The 19,563-nt window shown below is 27.3% G+C and overlaps 4 protein-coding genes across 6 annotated transcripts in view; 3 read left to right on the forward strand and 1 right to left on the reverse strand.

Moving 5' to 3' along the window:
* Nucleotides 1-5,032, forward strand: part of LOC113384970 (protein AAR2 homolog) — a 36,484-nt gene extending 31,452 nt beyond the window's left edge. Inside the window, exon 3 of the mRNA XM_026622751.1 lies at nucleotides 4,906-5,032. The gene's annotated coding sequence lies outside the window, so the exon portion shown is untranslated. The remainder of the gene's footprint in view (nucleotides 1-4,905) is intronic.
* LOC113384969 overlaps nucleotides 1-8,593 on the reverse strand; it is a 38,128-nt gene extending 29,535 nt beyond the window's left edge. Inside the window, exons 1-2 of the mRNA XM_026622749.1 lie at nucleotides 8,506-8,593; nucleotides 6,845-6,930 (exon numbers count right to left, since the gene is read on the reverse strand). Of these exons, the coding sequence (XP_026478534.1) occupies nucleotides 6,845-6,926 (82 nt within the window). The 5' untranslated portion in view covers nucleotides 6,927-6,930; nucleotides 8,506-8,593. The remainder of the gene's footprint in view (nucleotides 1-6,844; nucleotides 6,931-8,505) is intronic.
* Nucleotides 8,594-10,747: 2,154 nt separating this feature from the next.
* On the forward strand, nucleotides 10,748-14,494 carry LOC113385147 (dnaJ homolog subfamily A member 1-like). Of its 2 annotated transcripts, none has more exons than XM_026622960.1 (9): nucleotides 10,748-10,933; nucleotides 11,004-11,209; nucleotides 11,816-11,927; nucleotides 12,173-12,356; nucleotides 12,660-12,809; nucleotides 13,092-13,289; nucleotides 13,474-13,600; nucleotides 13,677-13,787; nucleotides 14,195-14,494. In XM_026622960.1, the coding sequence occupies exons 2-9, from the start codon at nucleotides 11,011-11,013 to the stop codon at nucleotides 14,323-14,325; spliced, it is 1,212 nt and encodes a 403-aa protein (XP_026478745.1). In that variant the 5' UTR covers nucleotides 10,748-10,933; nucleotides 11,004-11,010; the 3' UTR covers nucleotides 14,326-14,494. The 2 variants fall into 2 exon arrangements, with proteins under 2 accessions (XP_026478745.1, XP_026478746.1); XM_026622961.1 differs by having other exon boundaries at nucleotides 12,176-12,356.
* Nucleotides 14,495-15,533: 1,039 nt separating this feature from the next.
* Nucleotides 15,534-19,563, forward strand: part of LOC113386939 (putative mediator of RNA polymerase II transcription subunit 26) — a 165,719-nt gene continuing 161,689 nt past the window's right edge. For both annotated transcript variants that reach the window (XM_026624697.1, XM_026624698.1), the window contains exon 1: nucleotides 15,534-15,814. The gene's annotated coding sequence lies outside the window, so the exon portion shown is untranslated. The remainder of the gene's footprint in view (nucleotides 15,815-19,563) is intronic.

The following is a 19,563-nucleotide window of genomic DNA, read 5'->3' on the forward strand; positions in this document are numbered from 1 at the left end:
TTTATCCTGTATGTAAAACATGACCTTGCACTTGATTTTTGTTTGCTGTATCCGCACATGCGATACTAACTATAATATAAGATAAAGTGAATTGGAGCTTTCAATATAACACGGTCCGCAGCGTGCGGTGTGACAGGCCGATCGATATCGGAGGCCGCACTGTCTCCGTATGAAAAGCGATGTTCTTTATTTATTTTCGAACACTCTTCTGATGCTGGGGTTGGAAATGAGTTTTCATTCAATCTGCAAACTTAATTAACTGTGCGAACTCGGAATTAATATTTATTGGGACGATGAGCTAATTCCAATCGGTGTGTGAACACATTCTCGGAATCTGTGTCACAAATAAAGGAGATTAACCTAGGTGCTACGGTTTTAAGGGTAAACTATTTATTATTTTGTTTGATATGTTTCACAAAGCAGATGTATATTTCTGGGTGACTTAGAATTATTATAACCAACGTGCCATTTAGCATATACATAGTTTGTGATGGAAAATATCAAAAATTCGTGCAATAAACATAGTGACTCATAGTATTATATTATTATCGACGCTATCTAAAATCATAGATTGTATACTCCTATAATTATAATTTCATGTTTTATAAGTATTTGGAAATAAATATCATGAGGCAATGAAGATAACTTTTAGAGGTTTTAATTTAGGAATAATATAATGGATGGTGATCTAGATAACTTGGCGCAATTTTGTCATTATTTTTACTGGGTTACGGTTTCAAGGTTTAAATAACCAACATTAATGAAAATTAACCCAAAATAACCGAAAAATGTGGCTAAAGTTATATTTTCACTTTTTTAATAAAGAAGGTTCTTAATGTTTAAATAATATATTTGATCGAAAAAATTATTAATTCATGTATAATTAATTATTTGAATATTCATAGTTTAGATATTTATTTCAAATTTTGAAAATTGCATCTATCTCTCTCACCTTGATAGCTGGTTGTCTCAATTGTTTTCTTTTTTTTAATTACAATATTTCTTACAACTATTAAATAATTTAACATCTAACAAATAATAATGAGCAATAACATACATTTAAATGAAGAACGAGTATAAGGTATAGTAGTCAATTGTGGCTTTCATTCATTTCAAAATTTCAGTTATGTATTATTATTTTCAATTTCAGTATGTTAAGATAAGAAATGTAGAAATATCTATCCAATATTAATCTGCATAATAAATATAAATATACAGAAATCAAACGAAATTTCGTAATTAGAGTATCAATAACTTAATAATGTCTATAAAATTATTGTTGGTGTAGTTGAATGACATGCACATTATATAACTATTCAGACTTTTTATTATCTATGTGTACAAAAATTTGAAAATGTTTAGTATTTTTTTTTGAACTTATTAACTTAAACCCACTAATCAATCTATTTGATTAAATTAAAATTCTAGAAATTAAAATTTGTCTGCTAATCAACTTAATGCAAGTTTTTCAAATGCTTCATTTATTTTGATGAAGCACTTTATCAGTTTACTAATTTTAGATTTTCTCAACTAGTTCTCAAAATTGGGGGTAGTATGTATGTGTATGTGAGCCAAAGTTTGATCTGTAGAATAATACAATAAAAAAAATAAAAAATAAAAATTATCTTATTCAAATTTGTATGAACTTGGCCAAAATGTCATTTGATTTAGAGTCTAAATCAAATGACATTTTGGCCAACTTCATGCAAATTCCCATGCGTGATTCCCACGGGTCCATGGCAACTTTCAAGGGGTCCACGGCAGAGAAAACAAAATTTGAGAGTCAACGAAATAAAAATGGGGGCCCACCTCATATTTAGGAATTATTTAAACTTTAAATATTAGTATTGAGCGCGGAGCCAGCCGCCCATAAACCTATCTCAGCAACTATTGAATGTTCCAACTATAAGTTTCTGTCAAATATTTAGTAAAGTGTAGTAACAATGTATGTTAAGTTTCATTAAAATCGAATTATGCATTTTTGAAAACGTACAATCTGTTTCAATACTAGCATTAACCTCGCATTTCTCAAAAACTATTGAGTGTCCCAACTTTGAATTTCTGTAAAATGTTTAGTAAAGTGTAGTAACTATGTATGTCAAATTTCATCAAAATCGAATTATGCATTTTTGAAAACGTACAATCTGTTTCAATACTAGTATTGAGAGCGGAAAAACTTCAATAGTTTGTTGTTCCACCGTTGAATGAAACATCGCAAGGGGTCCACGGCACAAACAAGTTTGGGAACCTATGATTTAGACTTTGGCTAAGAAATTGTTACATGGGCTATCTATTTCCATCTAATGCTGTGGTTTTATATATGGTACAGCCAACTAATATGATATGCAATATATTACTATATCACATTTGATGTACAGGCACTTAGACCATCAGTTCATCCTGACCTTTGCTACTTTTATCCAATATCAACTGACGTTACATGGCAATGCCTATGTTTCATGCAGTTTACGACGTGACATTTATAACCATGACCATCCCTACTTGTGCAATCCCATGACAATTTATTCGATACTTACAGGAAATATATCAAATATCAGTGAACTAATACTTATACATGTACCTGGGTATACAACCGTATAAATTCTCGTCTCACATGGACTTAATGACGACTACATGCAAATTACATACCACTGAAAGCTTCTCCTATGTCGCGGAAATAAACTACTATTTATAGAAAATTCATTCAGAATACGATAGTGAGAATAATTTAGCGGAAACATTTAGCTACCTTATACAAATTAAATTAGATTGTATTGTATGGCATTTACGTATTGTCGTAGAATTACATTCTAAAATAGTTATTTATATAGTGATTTTAAGGGTCACTTCTCGGGTAAAATATACCGTAAGTCTGACAGTTTTTAGTACCAAGAAAACAGCTTAACATAGCGTTGCCATAACAACATTATGTAACAGTTTATTTTACAGGAGGGTTAGCTCCTTAGTCTACTAAATCGGTTCAAAATGTTAATGGTTCAAAATAGAGATAGGTAACTCACTCCGGAGTTATCACTCCGATACAACTCTTCTCTCGGAGTGAATCCGAGTGGAGTCGTCTCACAGGATTTGTCATATCCGACTTCCCTAAACTGATACTAAATCTGTTAACATGTGCAGATATTTGCTAGAGATTTTTTACTAATACAAAGATTTGGGTCGAAAGAAGTGTTTTTTTTCTCGTCTCGTAGGCAGTTTTAGGACTTTCCAGGTATATAATGTCTCAAAATAATGCTATTTTGTATTCTATATTCTGTGTACGATAATGTTTGTTCGTAAATGAGCTCTTTCAATGGTATACGACCAGTTAAAGAATATTTAGTATTATACTATAACTTTTATAAAATTATGATTTTATAATTGTGTAAAAGTAATAGTATGTTAATTAAACTACCTAATGTATAATTAATTCTCGAAAGGAAAATAATAAAAGAATGTGAGGCATTATTATTTTGTGAAAATATTATACACAAATATTTGTTCTTATTTTCTATATAAGGTTCATTGCATTATTTTCATATAAAAATAAACATATTCAAAGAATTCTATATTTTCTCTTCAAAACTAATTACAAAATTGATTTTGATTCCCAAGTTTTTTGTTTGAGATTTGTATGCATATTGAAATGCATAAAATAGTAATTATTATAATAAAATGAACAAAAATGTTTAAACTATTTATAAACTATTTCCAAAGTCTTAATAAATTCTTAGATATGTTAAAAACACACTAGAGAACACATTTGTGTCAAGTTTAATGTTTCAAAGTTGTCGGAGTTATAGAGTTTTTAAGTGGATATAACTCTTCTCTGAAACGGAGTCAAATCCTAACCGATCCGGCTTCGGATATGATAAGCCCATCTCTAGTTCAAAATATTATTTCAGATATTTTTTGAGTAGTGGCTAAAAAACAGGATTTATGCAGGACCATACAATCGTAATGAGTACCTTGAGGGAAAAACGCACTGAAATCGAAATTAATTTTTTATGAGTACAATCAATATCGAAACTTTTGACGTAAGCTTTTGTTTGACGCTATTTGCCATTTTCCAATACAATTTAATTTTGCCTACAATCGAATATAGGACAAAGCTATGATTTATTCAGCGATAAAAATCACATGTATACTTCGCATGTTTGGTGCCAAACTGGCTAACAAAGAACTCATGAATATTAATCTTGTAATGTATGACCCAGCGATAAGTAAATGACCTTTTTAACAAAGCTTGCGATTTTGTGTTTTTTAAGAGATTTATATTAGAGCATGTTGATTTATCTACTGTATTCGACTGACTGTAAGATGTTCTGGAAAGTATGAAAATCCATAAGAAACTTCTTAAGAAATCTGATACATGTTGTAGATTTTATTCAATTTTCAACTTTTTTTAAATTAATATTAAACCTTTCTATAAGTACTTATTGCTCTCTAATGGAGAGACACTTTAGTCTTTAAATGACAATGAATTTATTAACTATGACTGAGATATGAAAATAATATATATATATATATATATATATATATATATATATAAAATTAAAAAAACTAATTTACAAATATGAATTCATTTATTATCTATAGCACTAATGTAAATCGAATATTTGGTAAAGTATAAAATTAACTAAATTTTAAATAATAAAAATAAGAAACTAATTAAACTTTTATATTTCTATTGATAGCTTCTATATTTTTATTGATTCTTTGAGGAACGTATTATACAAAAAAAATATATTTATACATATATAATATATAAAGGAATATTTATAATGTATGGAATTTTACATTAAGTGTGTAGTAATTGAAACTCGAACATATTATATTCTTGTTTTAAATAATAAATATAGTTTTAACTCTTTGTTCATTCTTACAAGTTCTTTTTATTGACTGTAGGTTTTGTTCCAACATCCTTTTGCTGTCTATATTGGATTAAACAAATATAAGGACGAATTTACTGATGTATCTAAAAGGTCTCCAACGAAGCGCAACATATTGATTCTGAAAATGCTTCAAGAAAAAGGACCAGTACGTATTTTTTACAAGATTTATGGAAGACTTCAAATTTATGTTTACACATTATAACTTCGTAAAATATTTCCTATACCATAAACTGTAGTTTTATATGAAAAGTGCGTTATATACGCAGGGCCGAATTTACAAATTTGGCGCCCCGGGGCACTGACAAAATTGCCGTTCCATTTTTTATGTCTCATTTTTCTAAAATTAAGAAAACTATTTAATTGCATAAAATTTATCACGCATTATATATACTTGTTTTATGTATAGATATATTGTTTTTTAATATTTGCCCTGGGCATTAGCCCGACTGCCCCAAATCCAGCACTGCATATGCAAGTACAAATCTCATGTATCAAAGATACGAATTTTATGAAACTAAATGTTAAATAAATCACGAAAGATATTGAGAAGCAAAAATTATCAATGACAATAATATCTAAAAATATAATACATGATTCTATGAAGAAAAAAATGAGGAATCAAAATAATGACGTACAAGCAAAAATGATGGCAATATTTGTTACAGTGTTTTCGGAAAAAGTACAAAAAAATATAGAACTTAAAACACAAGTTAGATGAAATATTTTAGTTTATTCGAGAATTTTGGAAGAAAGCTCTATAAATACTATCTATATTTTGGATACCATAATATTTTTTACCTACGTGACATAGAAGTTATATTTTGTAAATTTATAAGATTTTCTAAAGTTTAGAGCCTAAACATTAGACAATTAAATATATTATATATTTTAGTTGAACTATATAACTCGCAAGACACAGTCATAAGCAGAATTTTAGATTGAGAACTTTTTTCCATTATATGAATGTGTTTATATATTGGTTTTATATTTAATAAAAAAACAAAATGTAAGAGTCTTTTATATTCATTTTTTACTCCCTATTTGATTAAATTATGTCATATATTAGTGGCGTTATATTAAACATCATTGAATAATAAAATAATTTCAAATCAAAATAGTTCTCAAAAACAGCTTTCTATTTTTTTTTAATAAAATCAGTGTTTAGATTATTATTCTTAGTATTTATTGAACGTACATAACGTACTTATTTAGCTAATAATTCACCGTGCTTCTGATGACGCGCAAAGTCTTATCAAAAATTATTTTTTTTATCAAATATTTGGAAACGAATTTGTGAATTTTATTTTCAGGATCCGACTAATCTGAGTTGTTATTATCAAGAACTGCTGTGAACAAGTATCACGATCGTGTTCTGGTTGTAAGATTTTCCTCTTTGTTATATTTTTAGACTCGAACCCATTTCCAATCATTTTCTCTTTTCGCTTTTCGACTTTTCCTGAAATCATCTCAATTCTGTATGCAGTTTGCATACATGCCATATGAGCGTTGGAACAAACACGAGGTTTGTTCGATATTTCTTTTTCTTTATTATGGCAGTACATACATATTGTAAAATACTTTTTGTACTGTTATAAATTGAAATAAAAATCTGATGATTGATTGTACCAATAAAATCATTCAATCAATCAATTTTAAATTAAATATATTAATTTATTATTGCCAAAAATTACTATTCATCATATTCACAAAATACGTTTGGTAATTGTCACTTATGATTCGACAAATCCAAAACGATAAGTGTTATTAGTTGATTGATACAACTAATTCGAATTAACAGAACAGGCAATGGTGAATATATTTTTATTGAGTTATTGATGTTGATACTTCAATGTTATATTTTTACAATGCTCATACCACCATTTCGACTTTGATTCCACGAATACTGATGATTTTGCATATGTCAAATAAAGATAATATATGGTTTAGCTTACCGTTGTTTTGCGGTCGCAGTGGCGTGCAACTCGTCGAAGCCAGAACCACGGTAAATAAAATGAGTCCAGTCAATGGACGCATACCCCTGGGAAATTAACATAAAATAAATAGGACATAATAAAAAAGCAAAATTATGTTGAAATATGATTTTCATTAGATTTTAGTGCATCGTATATCTGAGGAAAATGAAAAAAAAAACAAATTTGAACGAGTCTTTTATATAAAAATAATAATTGCATGGCATAGTACAACTAATACTATGTTAACTTAAATTTAATTTTTATAAAATATAATAAATAACGTTTTGCATTAACTGAAAATAGCAAAATAGCTGTTTTTTAATTTAGTTTAATATATTATTAATTTTATATTTTAATACAATAATTAATCTGGTAAAACGATTACAACTAACATATATATATATATATATATATATATATATATATATATACAGGGCCGGTCCTATCTTGAATGCAATGCATGCAAAAAATGCGAGCGCACACTTTAGGGGGTGCCAAAACGAGATTCTGAAATGAAATTTATAATATATTTTTTTCAATTTACTTCAAGAAATATATAATGTCTTTGCATTTTTCACTAATTTTTGGACAACATTTTCAGAATACGTTAAAGGTATCACTTTAAAACAACAAATGGGAAAGTAAAGATAAATACATACGGCCCTTACGATATCAATTAGGAGAAATTTACTATGCAATTTTGGAAATTTTAAATAATAAAAAAATAATTTAAAATAATCCAACATAAAGTACCAGTGCTATGAAAAACCATATGTTTAATAATGAAAGGCTAAAAAAATTTTAATCTCTATGATGTGCTCAATAGAATATATCGCATAAAATCCCCAAAATGAATAAGTAAAATGCTTCAAAACCCAAATATTAATATATTACATATATCTAATTTTTTATGTACTGAATCCAGAATTTAGTAAATAAAATTAGGGGGCCCGATAAAAATAATGGCATGCGGGCGCTGAGGACCCCAGGACCAGCCCTGTATATATATATATATATATATATATATATATATATATATAATGTAAATTATATAAGTATAGTAGAAATAATATATGTTTCTAATAATATATAAATAATATGTATGTTTCTTTTTTATCATACATGCAGTATATAAATGCATAAATGAAGAATGTGTAAGTGATTTTAACAGAACTTGAATTAAACAGGAATAACAATTTATTTTCTCAATAATGTTACAGTATAGAAGTGTATATGACGAAACATACAATAATGATAAATTGCAATTATACAATCATATTTAATAAAATAAAATTAAGCATTTTAATAATCAAAATTGAATATGCATAAGGTTACACGAGAATGCAAGTTCATAAGCGATCTTCTATTTATTATAATTGAAAATGAACCAATATATGAAACTGAAAAACATATTCATAATTAGGTAAACAGACATATACAACAACAAGTATTAAACACGATTTGAATAAACTTTGATTTTATTTGTTTATATTTCAATACTGAATTTTGTACATAGTTATTTATTTATACATACAAACACACACACACACACATATATATATATATATATATATATATATATATATATAATGTGTGTTTAATAAACAGCAAATAGTATTAATAAAATATGTTATTCATACCTTTTTGTTTGGTTAACAGAAATAAGTTCAATAAAATGTTTGTGCGTCTGTTAATGCGTTCACAATAGTTTTTCCGAGGAGCTTTTGGAGCTTTGCACTACGAGTGAGCTTGACACAGTTAGTAATACATGAAAGCTCCGACAACGAACGATGCATAACACTGATGGCCATACCACGCTTGCGCATTCTGACGGAATCTATATTTATAATGCCACAAGTAGGTATATATTAGTAAAAATTGAATACAGATACGAATAAGAATTAAATATTGTTTTGCATATAAATTTATAAAATATAAATATAATTAAATGTACATTTTTATAATAAATATATGTCATATTTAAATGAAAGTATTAAATAATTCCATATTGATACATGTATTATGATTTTTATATTTATATATGTATTATATATGTATTTAAATATTATAGATTCAATTGAACAATAAGTAATATAATATTTATTTATACAGGTTAATGGAAAAATTTGCAAATTGTGTATAGTGTAAAAACATTTGACATACTGACATTCAAATTATTTCCGTGAAAATCTATACAAAACACTTCAAACTATTAATCACACAATAGCAAATATAAGTTGTAACTATATTTCATAAATTTTTGCGTCAATACTTTGGAATTCAAAATTTATTCAAGAAATCCGCACACACAGTATTCAAGACAAGCTGCTACAATAATTTCAAATCGTAAATATTATATGACCATTTTTAATTAATAATCAACAGTAATATTTTTGAATAGTTAATTTGGGAACCAAATAAAGACTATATTCTTTAATTATGTCTTTAATGTTCTCACAGCACTAGTTTATACATTTTTTAAATATACATGAAAGTGCAGCAAATTTCAACCAGTCTCAGCTCAGTTCAAATAATAAATACAAATACAAATCTTCCACTTATTCAAAATTTTGAAAACAAAATTATTTACTCATTTAAAAGTGAACGCCACTAGACAATTACTTTGGGAGTTTAACATAATAATTTCTAACATAAATAAGTAATTAGTATTTCCCACAATGGAAAACATAGTAATCATATTCATATAACTTTTTTTAACTTTCCGTAGAGTAGTTATAATAATGGGCCAAAAATCGAAAATGAAAATGTTTGCATATCTTCACGTTTTGAAGGTTTCTGAACATTTTGAACGTTTTGAAGGTTTCTGAACATTTTGATATACCTCAGAAAAAAAAGTGTGTGTGTGCTTTGTATGTCCGCATTTTTTCGTTCACGTTTTCGGGCGCACGGATAAACCGATTTGAATGGTTCAAAAAACATTCGATTCCTATTGATAGGAACATGTACTGATTAGTTTTTGGCAAAGGCAGGTCCAGCCGTTACAGAGATACGGGGCAAAGAGTGCAGAAAATAGAAATCGAGTTTTTGAGAGAACCGAGTATCCGATTTGAATAACCAAAAAAACATTCAATTTGTAATGATTGGGAGAAAGGGTGGTTAGTTTTTGGCAAAGGCAGGTCTGGCCATTTTGAAGATGCAGTGCTAAATGTGCAAAAAATTGCAGTTATTGGGAGAACTATGCGTCCGATTTGAATCATTCAAAGAACTTTCTGCTTGTTTTAACAAAATAATTGCTTTTGGAAAAAAAATTGTTTCAAATTTGTTTTCGAAATTAATTCAGAATTTAATTTTAATTCTGGCTAAAGTTCTAAAGCTCACTTATATACTTAAATAAATGATTTTAACTTTGTAATTCAGTTTATATAATTTTTTTAAATATTAGACAATGTTTACAATACGAAACGGGAAGTTCCAGCAATTTGCCTTAAGGCACGATCCATTAGTTTTAATATTTTTCATCTAAATGTTCGGTTATATATACAATTTGCCTTAAGGCACGATACCACTAGTTTTAATATTTTTCATCTAAATGTTCGGTTATATATACTCATTGTCCGTTAAGTTTAGAGTTCGATTCACAGATAAAAGAAAAGAATATAAAGAAGGTTCGATTTAGTACCAGTTTCTTTATATAAGTTATAAATCCAATATACATTTATGACATTTACTTGTTTTATATGTTTACAGATAAAAAAATCTGTATTTATCGTTATTGTTTTATCATGGAATGATTTCATAAATCCCGCTTAATTTCATTTTAGAATCTTTCGTATACAGAAATAATAATTTACCGTCGGGCAACACTATCGACTAGGAAGGAAATCGATCATGTTGTGGCAATACCATTAGACGTCAGGAATTTTCTACAGAACGTTCTAGAACAACTGAGAAATAAAGTCTTCTCGATATAGTTGTGCTCGACCGAGCTCGCATCGACTTTTCTTAAAAGCGCCGCATTATATGTCGTAATAGCCATTTTTAATCGTAAAACGTTTATAAAGAATACTTGACTACATTGAGAATCTATTTTATTTAACTCAAATAAAGGTAAGTCATTTTGAATTTTGCGACCATGCTTGTTTCGCACTATCATTACATGTAATGATAACTCTTCTAGAACAATCATGGTTAAAGAAACTACATATTATGATGTGCTGGGTGTAAAACCAGGCTGTACACCTGAAGATTTAAAGAAAGCATATAGAAAATTGGCCCTTAAATATCATCCTGACAAAAATCCAAATGAAGGAGAAAGGTTCAAACTTATTTCACAGGCTTATGAAGTGCTTTCTGATCCTGCTAAGAAAAGTATATATGACCAAGGTATGCATTTTACTTACTAAATTGGTTTTACAATTCCAAATAGCTCTTACATTTTCAAGAAAAGGTTTTTGCATCTACTGATTTTCATGTTTTATTCCTACGACTGGCATTCTTTAATACAGATATAATAGATTTCAACAAGTTGGAAACCATTATTTCGACTAATATTTGATTGATAATTTTATGCTAGATCAAACTGCTGACACTACAAATTTATTCGTGACATCAAAAATCCTGTTATAGGCTATTATAATTAATTTTTCTACACAACCTGCTGGCAACAGATTATTTTTATTAATATAGCCTTAATTTATTCAATTTCTTTCATTGAATTGTAATAAAAGCATGCAGCTACAAGATAAATGTTAAAAAAGATAATTGAAAATTACATTTTATAAATCAAATCAAGTTTTGCAATCAAATTAATTAAATTTTTCAATAATTTGTTAAAGATGAGATATAATTGAATTATATTGAATATTAGTCATAAGCTAAATTCTCTCAAAAAGGATACTTTTTATAAAATGTGAATAGTAGTAATATATTAGTGATATATTGTCTTTCATTTTGTTTCAATTTATAGACTTTATTACAAAACTGTTTCAGGTGGAGAACAAGCTCTTAAAGAAGGCGGAACTGGTGGTGGAGGATTTAGCAGCCCCATGGATCTTTTCGATATGTTCTTTGGTGGAGGATTTTCTGGTGGACGAGGTGGAAGGTAATAAAATAACATATTGCAGCTGTAAAATACTTTTTTTTAAATTTGAATTGTTATACTATAAATTTTGCTAGTTTGTTAAACCTATAATAAACCTGTAATAAATCATCATAATTGTATAAAAATGTGAAGAGATGTATAATCAGCATTCATTTTGTGCCAATATGGGCCTAGAATATTTCTATTCGGTGTTGTCTTGATAGAACAACATTTAGAATACCATTATTAATAATTTTATTTCTCAGAAGGCGTGAGCGTCGTGGCAAAGATGTCATTCATCAGTTGCCTGTGTCTTTAGAAGAACTCTACAAAGGAGCTGTTCGAAAATTGGCTTTACAAAAGAGTGTTATTTGTGACAAGTGTGAAGGTCGGGGTGGCAAAAAAGGTGCAGTGGAACAATGCCCAACTTGTCGTGGTACTGGCATGCAGGTAAATTTTTGAACTTATATATAATTTATATTTGTAATAAAAAAAACTAATTGTTTTCAGCTTAGATTAGATTTTAGAAATTGCTTAGTAGAATTCCACATAAATTGGATAAAAAACAATCATTGACATTTTTAATCATTTATAAATTTGTTCTTAATACCATTTTATTGGACATATAGTTTAGACATTGAGAATGTTTTTCTTTTCAGTCATATCAAGTTATAAAGAAATAATTTTATATTTATCATAACAACTTCTTATATTAAGTCTGTAATGTGGATCATGAAATTAATATTTCAATAGGTTCAAATACAACAACTCGGACCAGGAATGATACAGCAGATTCAATCTGTTTGCTCTGAATGTCGTGGATCTGGTGAGAGAATTAATCCTAAAGATCGCTGCAAACAATGTCAAGGTCGCAAAACAACAAGAGAAAGAAAGATCCTGGAAGTAAGTTAATATATTAATAAAATTCATCTATAAAAATAAAATTCAAACTGAAATATGAAAATATTGTGTTATACTGTTTGTCTTAATGATCATTTAATATATAAATTGCTAATACTGTCCATTATTATCAATTACAAAGTAATTTACATTTTTCTTCCATAATCATATCACTTTTCTTATTCTAAATAATAACAGCAAATGTCCAAATGTATGACATGCAAAAATGTGAAAAGCTTGTGTATTAGATAACAAAATTTTATTTATTTAATTTCTTATTTACAGGTCCATGTTGACAAAGGTATGACTGATGGACAGAAAATTGTATTTGCTGGTGAGGGTGATCAAGAACCTGAACTGGAACCAGGAGATATAGTAATCGTTCTTGATGAAAAAGATCATCCGACCTTCAAGCGTTCAGGAAGTGATTTGATTCTTAGAATGAATATCCAACTTGTCGAGGCTCTTTGTGGTTTCCAAAAGGTGATTTTATAACATTATCCATTTATTTTGATTTATAATTATGTTAATTCTCATTTAATATTGTTTTTGATTTTAAAATAAAATGCTTTATCAACATATTATGATTTATAATTATGATAATAATTTTTGTTTAATATTGTTATTTTTGGTGAAATTGATTAATGAAAATGAGTGTTTTTTTTAGGTGGTCAAAACTTTAGATGATCGTGATTTAGTAATGACATGCTTGCCTGGAGAAGTCATAAAACATGGTGATGTAAAGTGTGTACTTAATGAAGGCATGCCACAATATAAAAATCCTTTTGAAAAAGGTAAATATCATATTACTTTTAATTGCAATTATTATAATTTTGTCACTGATGTAATATACAAATTACTTTCTTATAGGACGTTTGATTGTACAGTTTCTGGTTACATTCCCCAACGTTATTCCTCCAGAAATGGTTGCAGCTTTAGAGAGATGTCTTCCACCACGACCAGTAGTTGAGATTCCTCCTGGTTAGTAATTTACCTTGAACTATATTTGTTAACTCCACTATTAAATCTATTTCAATTTAATCTAATGTGATTATGTGCACTAGTTTTACAAAATTTATATTTTGTACTTTTATTCAATATTTGGACAGAAACCAAACTATTTCAAAGCTATTTCAATTTAATCTAGTATGATTAGGTGCACTAGTTTTACAATATTTCTATGTCGTACTTTTATTCAATATTTGGACAGAAACCAAACTAAGCTGGATAGTATATATAAAATACTATATTTTAAAGTATCAACATAAAACTATGACATTACTTGTGGTTGAAAATATTTATGAAAAAAAAAGAAATTAATTAGTAGATGAATTATTAGATTTTTTTATATTATTTGAACTTAATCTTGCATAATTTCGATTTTTTAGGTGCTGAAGAATGTATGCTTATTGACATGGACCCAGAACAAGAGGCACGAAGACGTAGTCATAAAAATGCATATGATGAAGATGATGAGGGAGGCCCTGGAGCAAACAGAGTTCAATGTGCCACGAGTTAAATCGTAGTAACTTAGGGCATTGTTTTAAAGTATTGTCTAACACTATTTATATAATTTTCCTACGATGATAACATGAGATTTATGTCATCTATCATATTTATCATATTGATACTTGGTTAGGGTTTTACATTGCACAATTATTTGTGACTTTGTAATTACACAGATGAAATGCTCCACTGTTACGGATTGGAACACCCAAATTGTCTTAGTGTAGTTATTTTTTTTTAGATAGACAATCTTTATTTTTTGTATGCTTCATAGCTGAGAAATGCCTGGCCTATGTGATATTTTGTTCCAGTACTTGTATTTTTTTGTATTGATTTCAAATCTTATGTGATAAGGTTTAAATGGAATAAAAGAGTGAGCATTTAGTTTATGCTTTTGTCAAATTTATTGTAGGCAAAAATCAAATACATTCTTTAGTATAAGTAAATGATTCTTGAATATTATTGGTAGAAAAAAACCATAAATTATCAACAATTATGTGTAAATTATACTATATTGTATGTTCTTGAACATTAAATATATCCTCCAAATCAACGTTTCATTTTGATTCAATAACATTTCAGATACAAATAAAATTAACAGGCAATCACATTTTGAAAGTTGTTGCAAAAATACTAAAAAAATTGCTTAGTTAAATACTGTTAGCTATATAAACTAATTATATACATTAAATTTAAAGAACTAGATTTATTTGAATAGTATGGTCCATAATGTTTATGTAAGACTCAGCAAATTAGTATTTGCTCTTTTAAGTTTTATAATGTTTCTTAAATCGTTATGGTTAAAATTTGATTTTCTTAAAAAATATCTTGAATTGAATATTTTATAAATGATTGTTCTGTCTTCAAATTTAAAAAAATCAAAATTCATTTAAAGCTTTAAATTTATAAAATACTGTTCTGGCTGTTCTTCAAATACAAGTATTTGAACAATTGTCGCTAACACACTAAATTTAGAATGTGCGGCTTTGCTTTGTGACTGGAATATTGATTTCAAAAAGCCCGCGCACAATTCAACCATAGATGCAATAGATATTCCCTAAAACACCGCGAGAGGCGCGAGGGTCGCCGCAACGCCAGTTGACATCTTATCCCCACTGGCAACACAATTACCAATGTAACGCGCAATGTTTTATGGGAGATTAGTGTAGCCATTTAATTCTACTACATCATTTGTGCTATGGACTCTCTTAAAAAAAAATTGCGTATGAACACTAATTATATTAATTTTTCAATTAGCAAAATGTGTTAAGTAGTCGGTGTAAGTGTAGTGTTGTGATTTAGGTGCGTGTTTTGTGTGATTTTGGCATGTGTGTTGTGGAATTTAGTGAATACAAAGTGTTCATAGACAGGTGTTGTCTTTAGCTTCTACATGACACTGCTCCAAATTAAGTATTTAAGGCTGAGTGTTTCCCAAATAAAAGTGTGATGTCAAATCGATTAACTACTGGAATTATCTCACATTGTATAAAAACGAAATGCAGGTATGTAAATAAAACTTAACAAGCATCCAAATAAACTTTTTGAAGTTTAGTTTTATTGTAGAGTAAATATTTATTATACCCCAATAAATAGTAACCCTCATAGCACTATAAAATTTTGCAATTTATTAATTTATTACTCAACTGAGTTATCGTATATTCATGTATATATCCTTATATCAAATTGAGATTTAAACTTGTTTGTTTTGTAATTCAACACCGAACATATGTTCGACAATGTTTATTTTCGTTAGCAATTTGTCATTTAATATATTGATAATATCATTTTAAAAGCTATTTATCATCTGCCTTGTTAATTATGATAACGTTCATATATGTTTTTAAACATTGTGTGATAATAATCATCATTAGGAATTATTTACATTAAATGAAATTGATATACCAAATGAAAAATTGAAGTTTAATCGAAATTATCAGGAAACTTTATTTTAACGAGTGATTATAAATATGTACTTAAGCCCGATTATAAAATGATACAGATATTGAATTTAGAATTTATTATGAAGTGTATTTAATTGCTAATTATTATTTTTTTAAATTAGTTTAAATTAATGAATGTTTTAATCATTATGTAATATTCAACTACCAATATGCATAAATTATCACAACATTTGAATAATTAATTTGAATTATTTTTATCTTATTGACACGTAATGTGATTATTGGTACATTGATAACGAATGGTAGAAACTTTTTTTGTTATCACATTTTACATACAGTATTTTGAAAAGTATAGTAATTTCCTTATAAATAAATTCATATAAATTATCCATATATTTGTATGTACATATATATTTTAAACATATGTTTTATTACTATTTAGTATTTTATATTTCAACTCAAAATGTTGTTCCCTTATTTTATTCCTAAATTGCTTGTTTAGTTTTCAATTCTTTCTATCTTATGTCTATCGGAAACCTGTATTGGCATTTTGTTCCAAAAGCTATGTTTTGTATGTCACGCAGAATGTGTTCTAAAAATACACACATTCGAGGCAAATCAGTGCTCTTCAAACTGATTCGAGCGGGCTTCTTGCAATTATTGTTTTATTATTGATATTAATTTTTTAAATGAATCAAAAATTTATTTCAAAATTTGTTGCCTGGTCCTTTTTACCTCATTAGGGGGGCAAACAAATCAAATTTCTTGCATTTAATTTTTAAAGAAATTTTATGAAATAATAGCTACATTTTTCAACCGATGCAAAATATAAATTTCATTGGTTCATTTTTTACAGAGATAACACTGTCTGGATTATATTTGATCTGGTATTTTGTCAGAAATATTTATCAGCAGAGTTGTAATAACTATTTAACTTATCTCCTGTAAAATTGCTTTTCTTAACTTAATTTAATATTTTATTTACTATATATTATTGCTTACACCTTTGCCAGACTGAAGTCCTAGTTGATCCTTTTTACCTCACCCAGGTGTATGTTTTATAGGAGGTTTTTTATTAATATAAAGGTCTCGTCAACTTTTTAAATATTTGCTGAAAAAATTAAAAATATATTTTTTGAAAATAAAAGGTTTTCAGAGGGGTTTTTAGTTTAGCAAAATAAAACCATAAATAATATTACCTCTTCAGAAAATTAAATAAAAGGCAACCATCCAGTTACTGAAATAGAATTAATTATGTTTAAAATAATTTTTAATAAACTAGATTCTTTTTCAGTGGATACATGGCTATTTTAGAAACACAAAAGCCACATTCAATGAAATAAAGTGTTATTTAAAGGTCATACTTGTGAAAAGATCTTTTATTTGAAAAAATATATTTACAATGATATATAAACGACCATTTTGACAAATTGTTTGAAATCAAAGCCTTTGATAAAATATAACGAAAATTATTAGTTAATTATTACTTGAACCAAAATTATGTCTTACTAATTATTACTAATAAGAATATATAAAACGATTTGTTTTAACTGATAACTGACACCGAAAAATCTAATGAATTGAAATATTAGTGAAATAAAATATTCTTCACTCTGTATTAATTATATATTATGTTGAACATTTTCATTCTCAATGAAAGTTTATAGATTTGCTTTCAACACTGGATAATTTTCATTTTTGTAAACATTTATTTTGTAACAATTTTCAATTTTTAAACCTGTATTAGAAAACTTTTACTTTTTACTTTTTTAGTTTAATATTGAAAAGGAAGTGATAAAGGAATTAAGTCATACTTTCGAAAAACTCAGTAAAATATAGAATGACGGACAACAAACATATGAAAAAGAATTCTTCTGTTTAATTTACCAAAATTAAAAGTATTTTAATTTCAAGTTACTACTATTTTGGAAAATCCATTTCAAAAATATAATTTCATAAAAATTCCTGGTACTTATTCATTGATATTAATAGCCAAACGAATTAAATTATATGGTTATTAGTTTTAATGATACTTTTAATGTGATACTAATTTGAACATCTTGTAATTATCGAATAATACGTTGATAAAACCGGCTTTTGACTTTATTTGAGGTTGTTCATCTCAAGTGATTTTATCAAATTAAAAATAATGCGTATAAATAATAATAGGAAAGGTAAAGTAGATGATAAAATTCTAGGTGTATATTTGTTATTTCCCGTTATAATTTATCTAATGTAATCGATAAGCAAATACGAATCATATATCAAATCAAATAGCTAGAATATAGGATCTCAATCTAGTATATAGGTTCTCAAACTTTTTTGTGTTGTGGACCCCATGGACCACCATTTATATTGTATATCAGATTTTTTAATAATTTTTTAACTGTACTAAAATTATTATTAAATATTTAAAGTAAAAATTAATTACTTTTATATATTTATTAATTAAAGATAAAATAATAATAATAGAAAAATAAAGTAGGCAAAAATTAAATGTTAAATTATCAACATTTGGCAACAATTCTAATTTACATTACTTTTATTCTAGTCTTTGTTAGGAGATCAGTAAAAATAGTAAATTTTCTTCTTACTGTCTATTTTACAACCATTGAATCGTTTTTTATCTTTAGTATCCAGAAATACTATGATAGTCTCAAAAAACCCAAAGTATTTTGCCAAGCCTTTCAATATTCAGCAAACAGGGTCTTCAGAAGCTCAACCATATTGCGACCACAAATCGAATCACTTTTTATGTACTACTTACGCATTTTTATAGAAAAAGAACTATATTTTTATTTACTTTTTAGTTCTATTTAGAAATATTGTATATGACTTTTTATTATAGGATAGTATACAAAAATAGATTATGATGTGTTATATTCTGGTCTCTCATTTTCATTTCGTGGACCCCGAATTTTGTTTCGCTGACGTGGAATCCCTGAATGTTGTTATGTGGACCCTATGGTTATCACTAGAATATAAATAGAATTCTAGATTTTAGAATATAATTTTGGTCATTTATTTTCAAATTATTATATGCAAAAAATATGCTTCTTTTGTTACTATATACGTAACATAATATGCAATGATTTAATAATCAAGTTGCACTATTTTCCTTTTTTTTATTAAATTTTATTCTACAATCTGTTTTTCACAAACAATAACCAGAGACTGCTAACAATATATATTGGACAATATTAACTAGAGAATAGTAGGAACACCCAGCGACATATCTACTAGGAATATTTAACATATAATAATAAAAATAACAAAAACAAAAAAGAAATATAAAATATAGCAAAACAAAAGTATTTAAGATTAACTAGAGTAAATGAGGTCTTGTGGCA

This window comes from Ctenocephalides felis, unplaced genomic scaffold, assembly GCF_003426905.1.
Source record: "Ctenocephalides felis isolate EL2017-DRISC unplaced genomic scaffold, ASM342690v1 CF-g0.4_SCAFFOLD_03571, whole genome shotgun sequence".
Classification (NCBI taxonomy): Eukaryota; Metazoa; Arthropoda; class Insecta; order Siphonaptera; family Pulicidae; genus Ctenocephalides; species Ctenocephalides felis.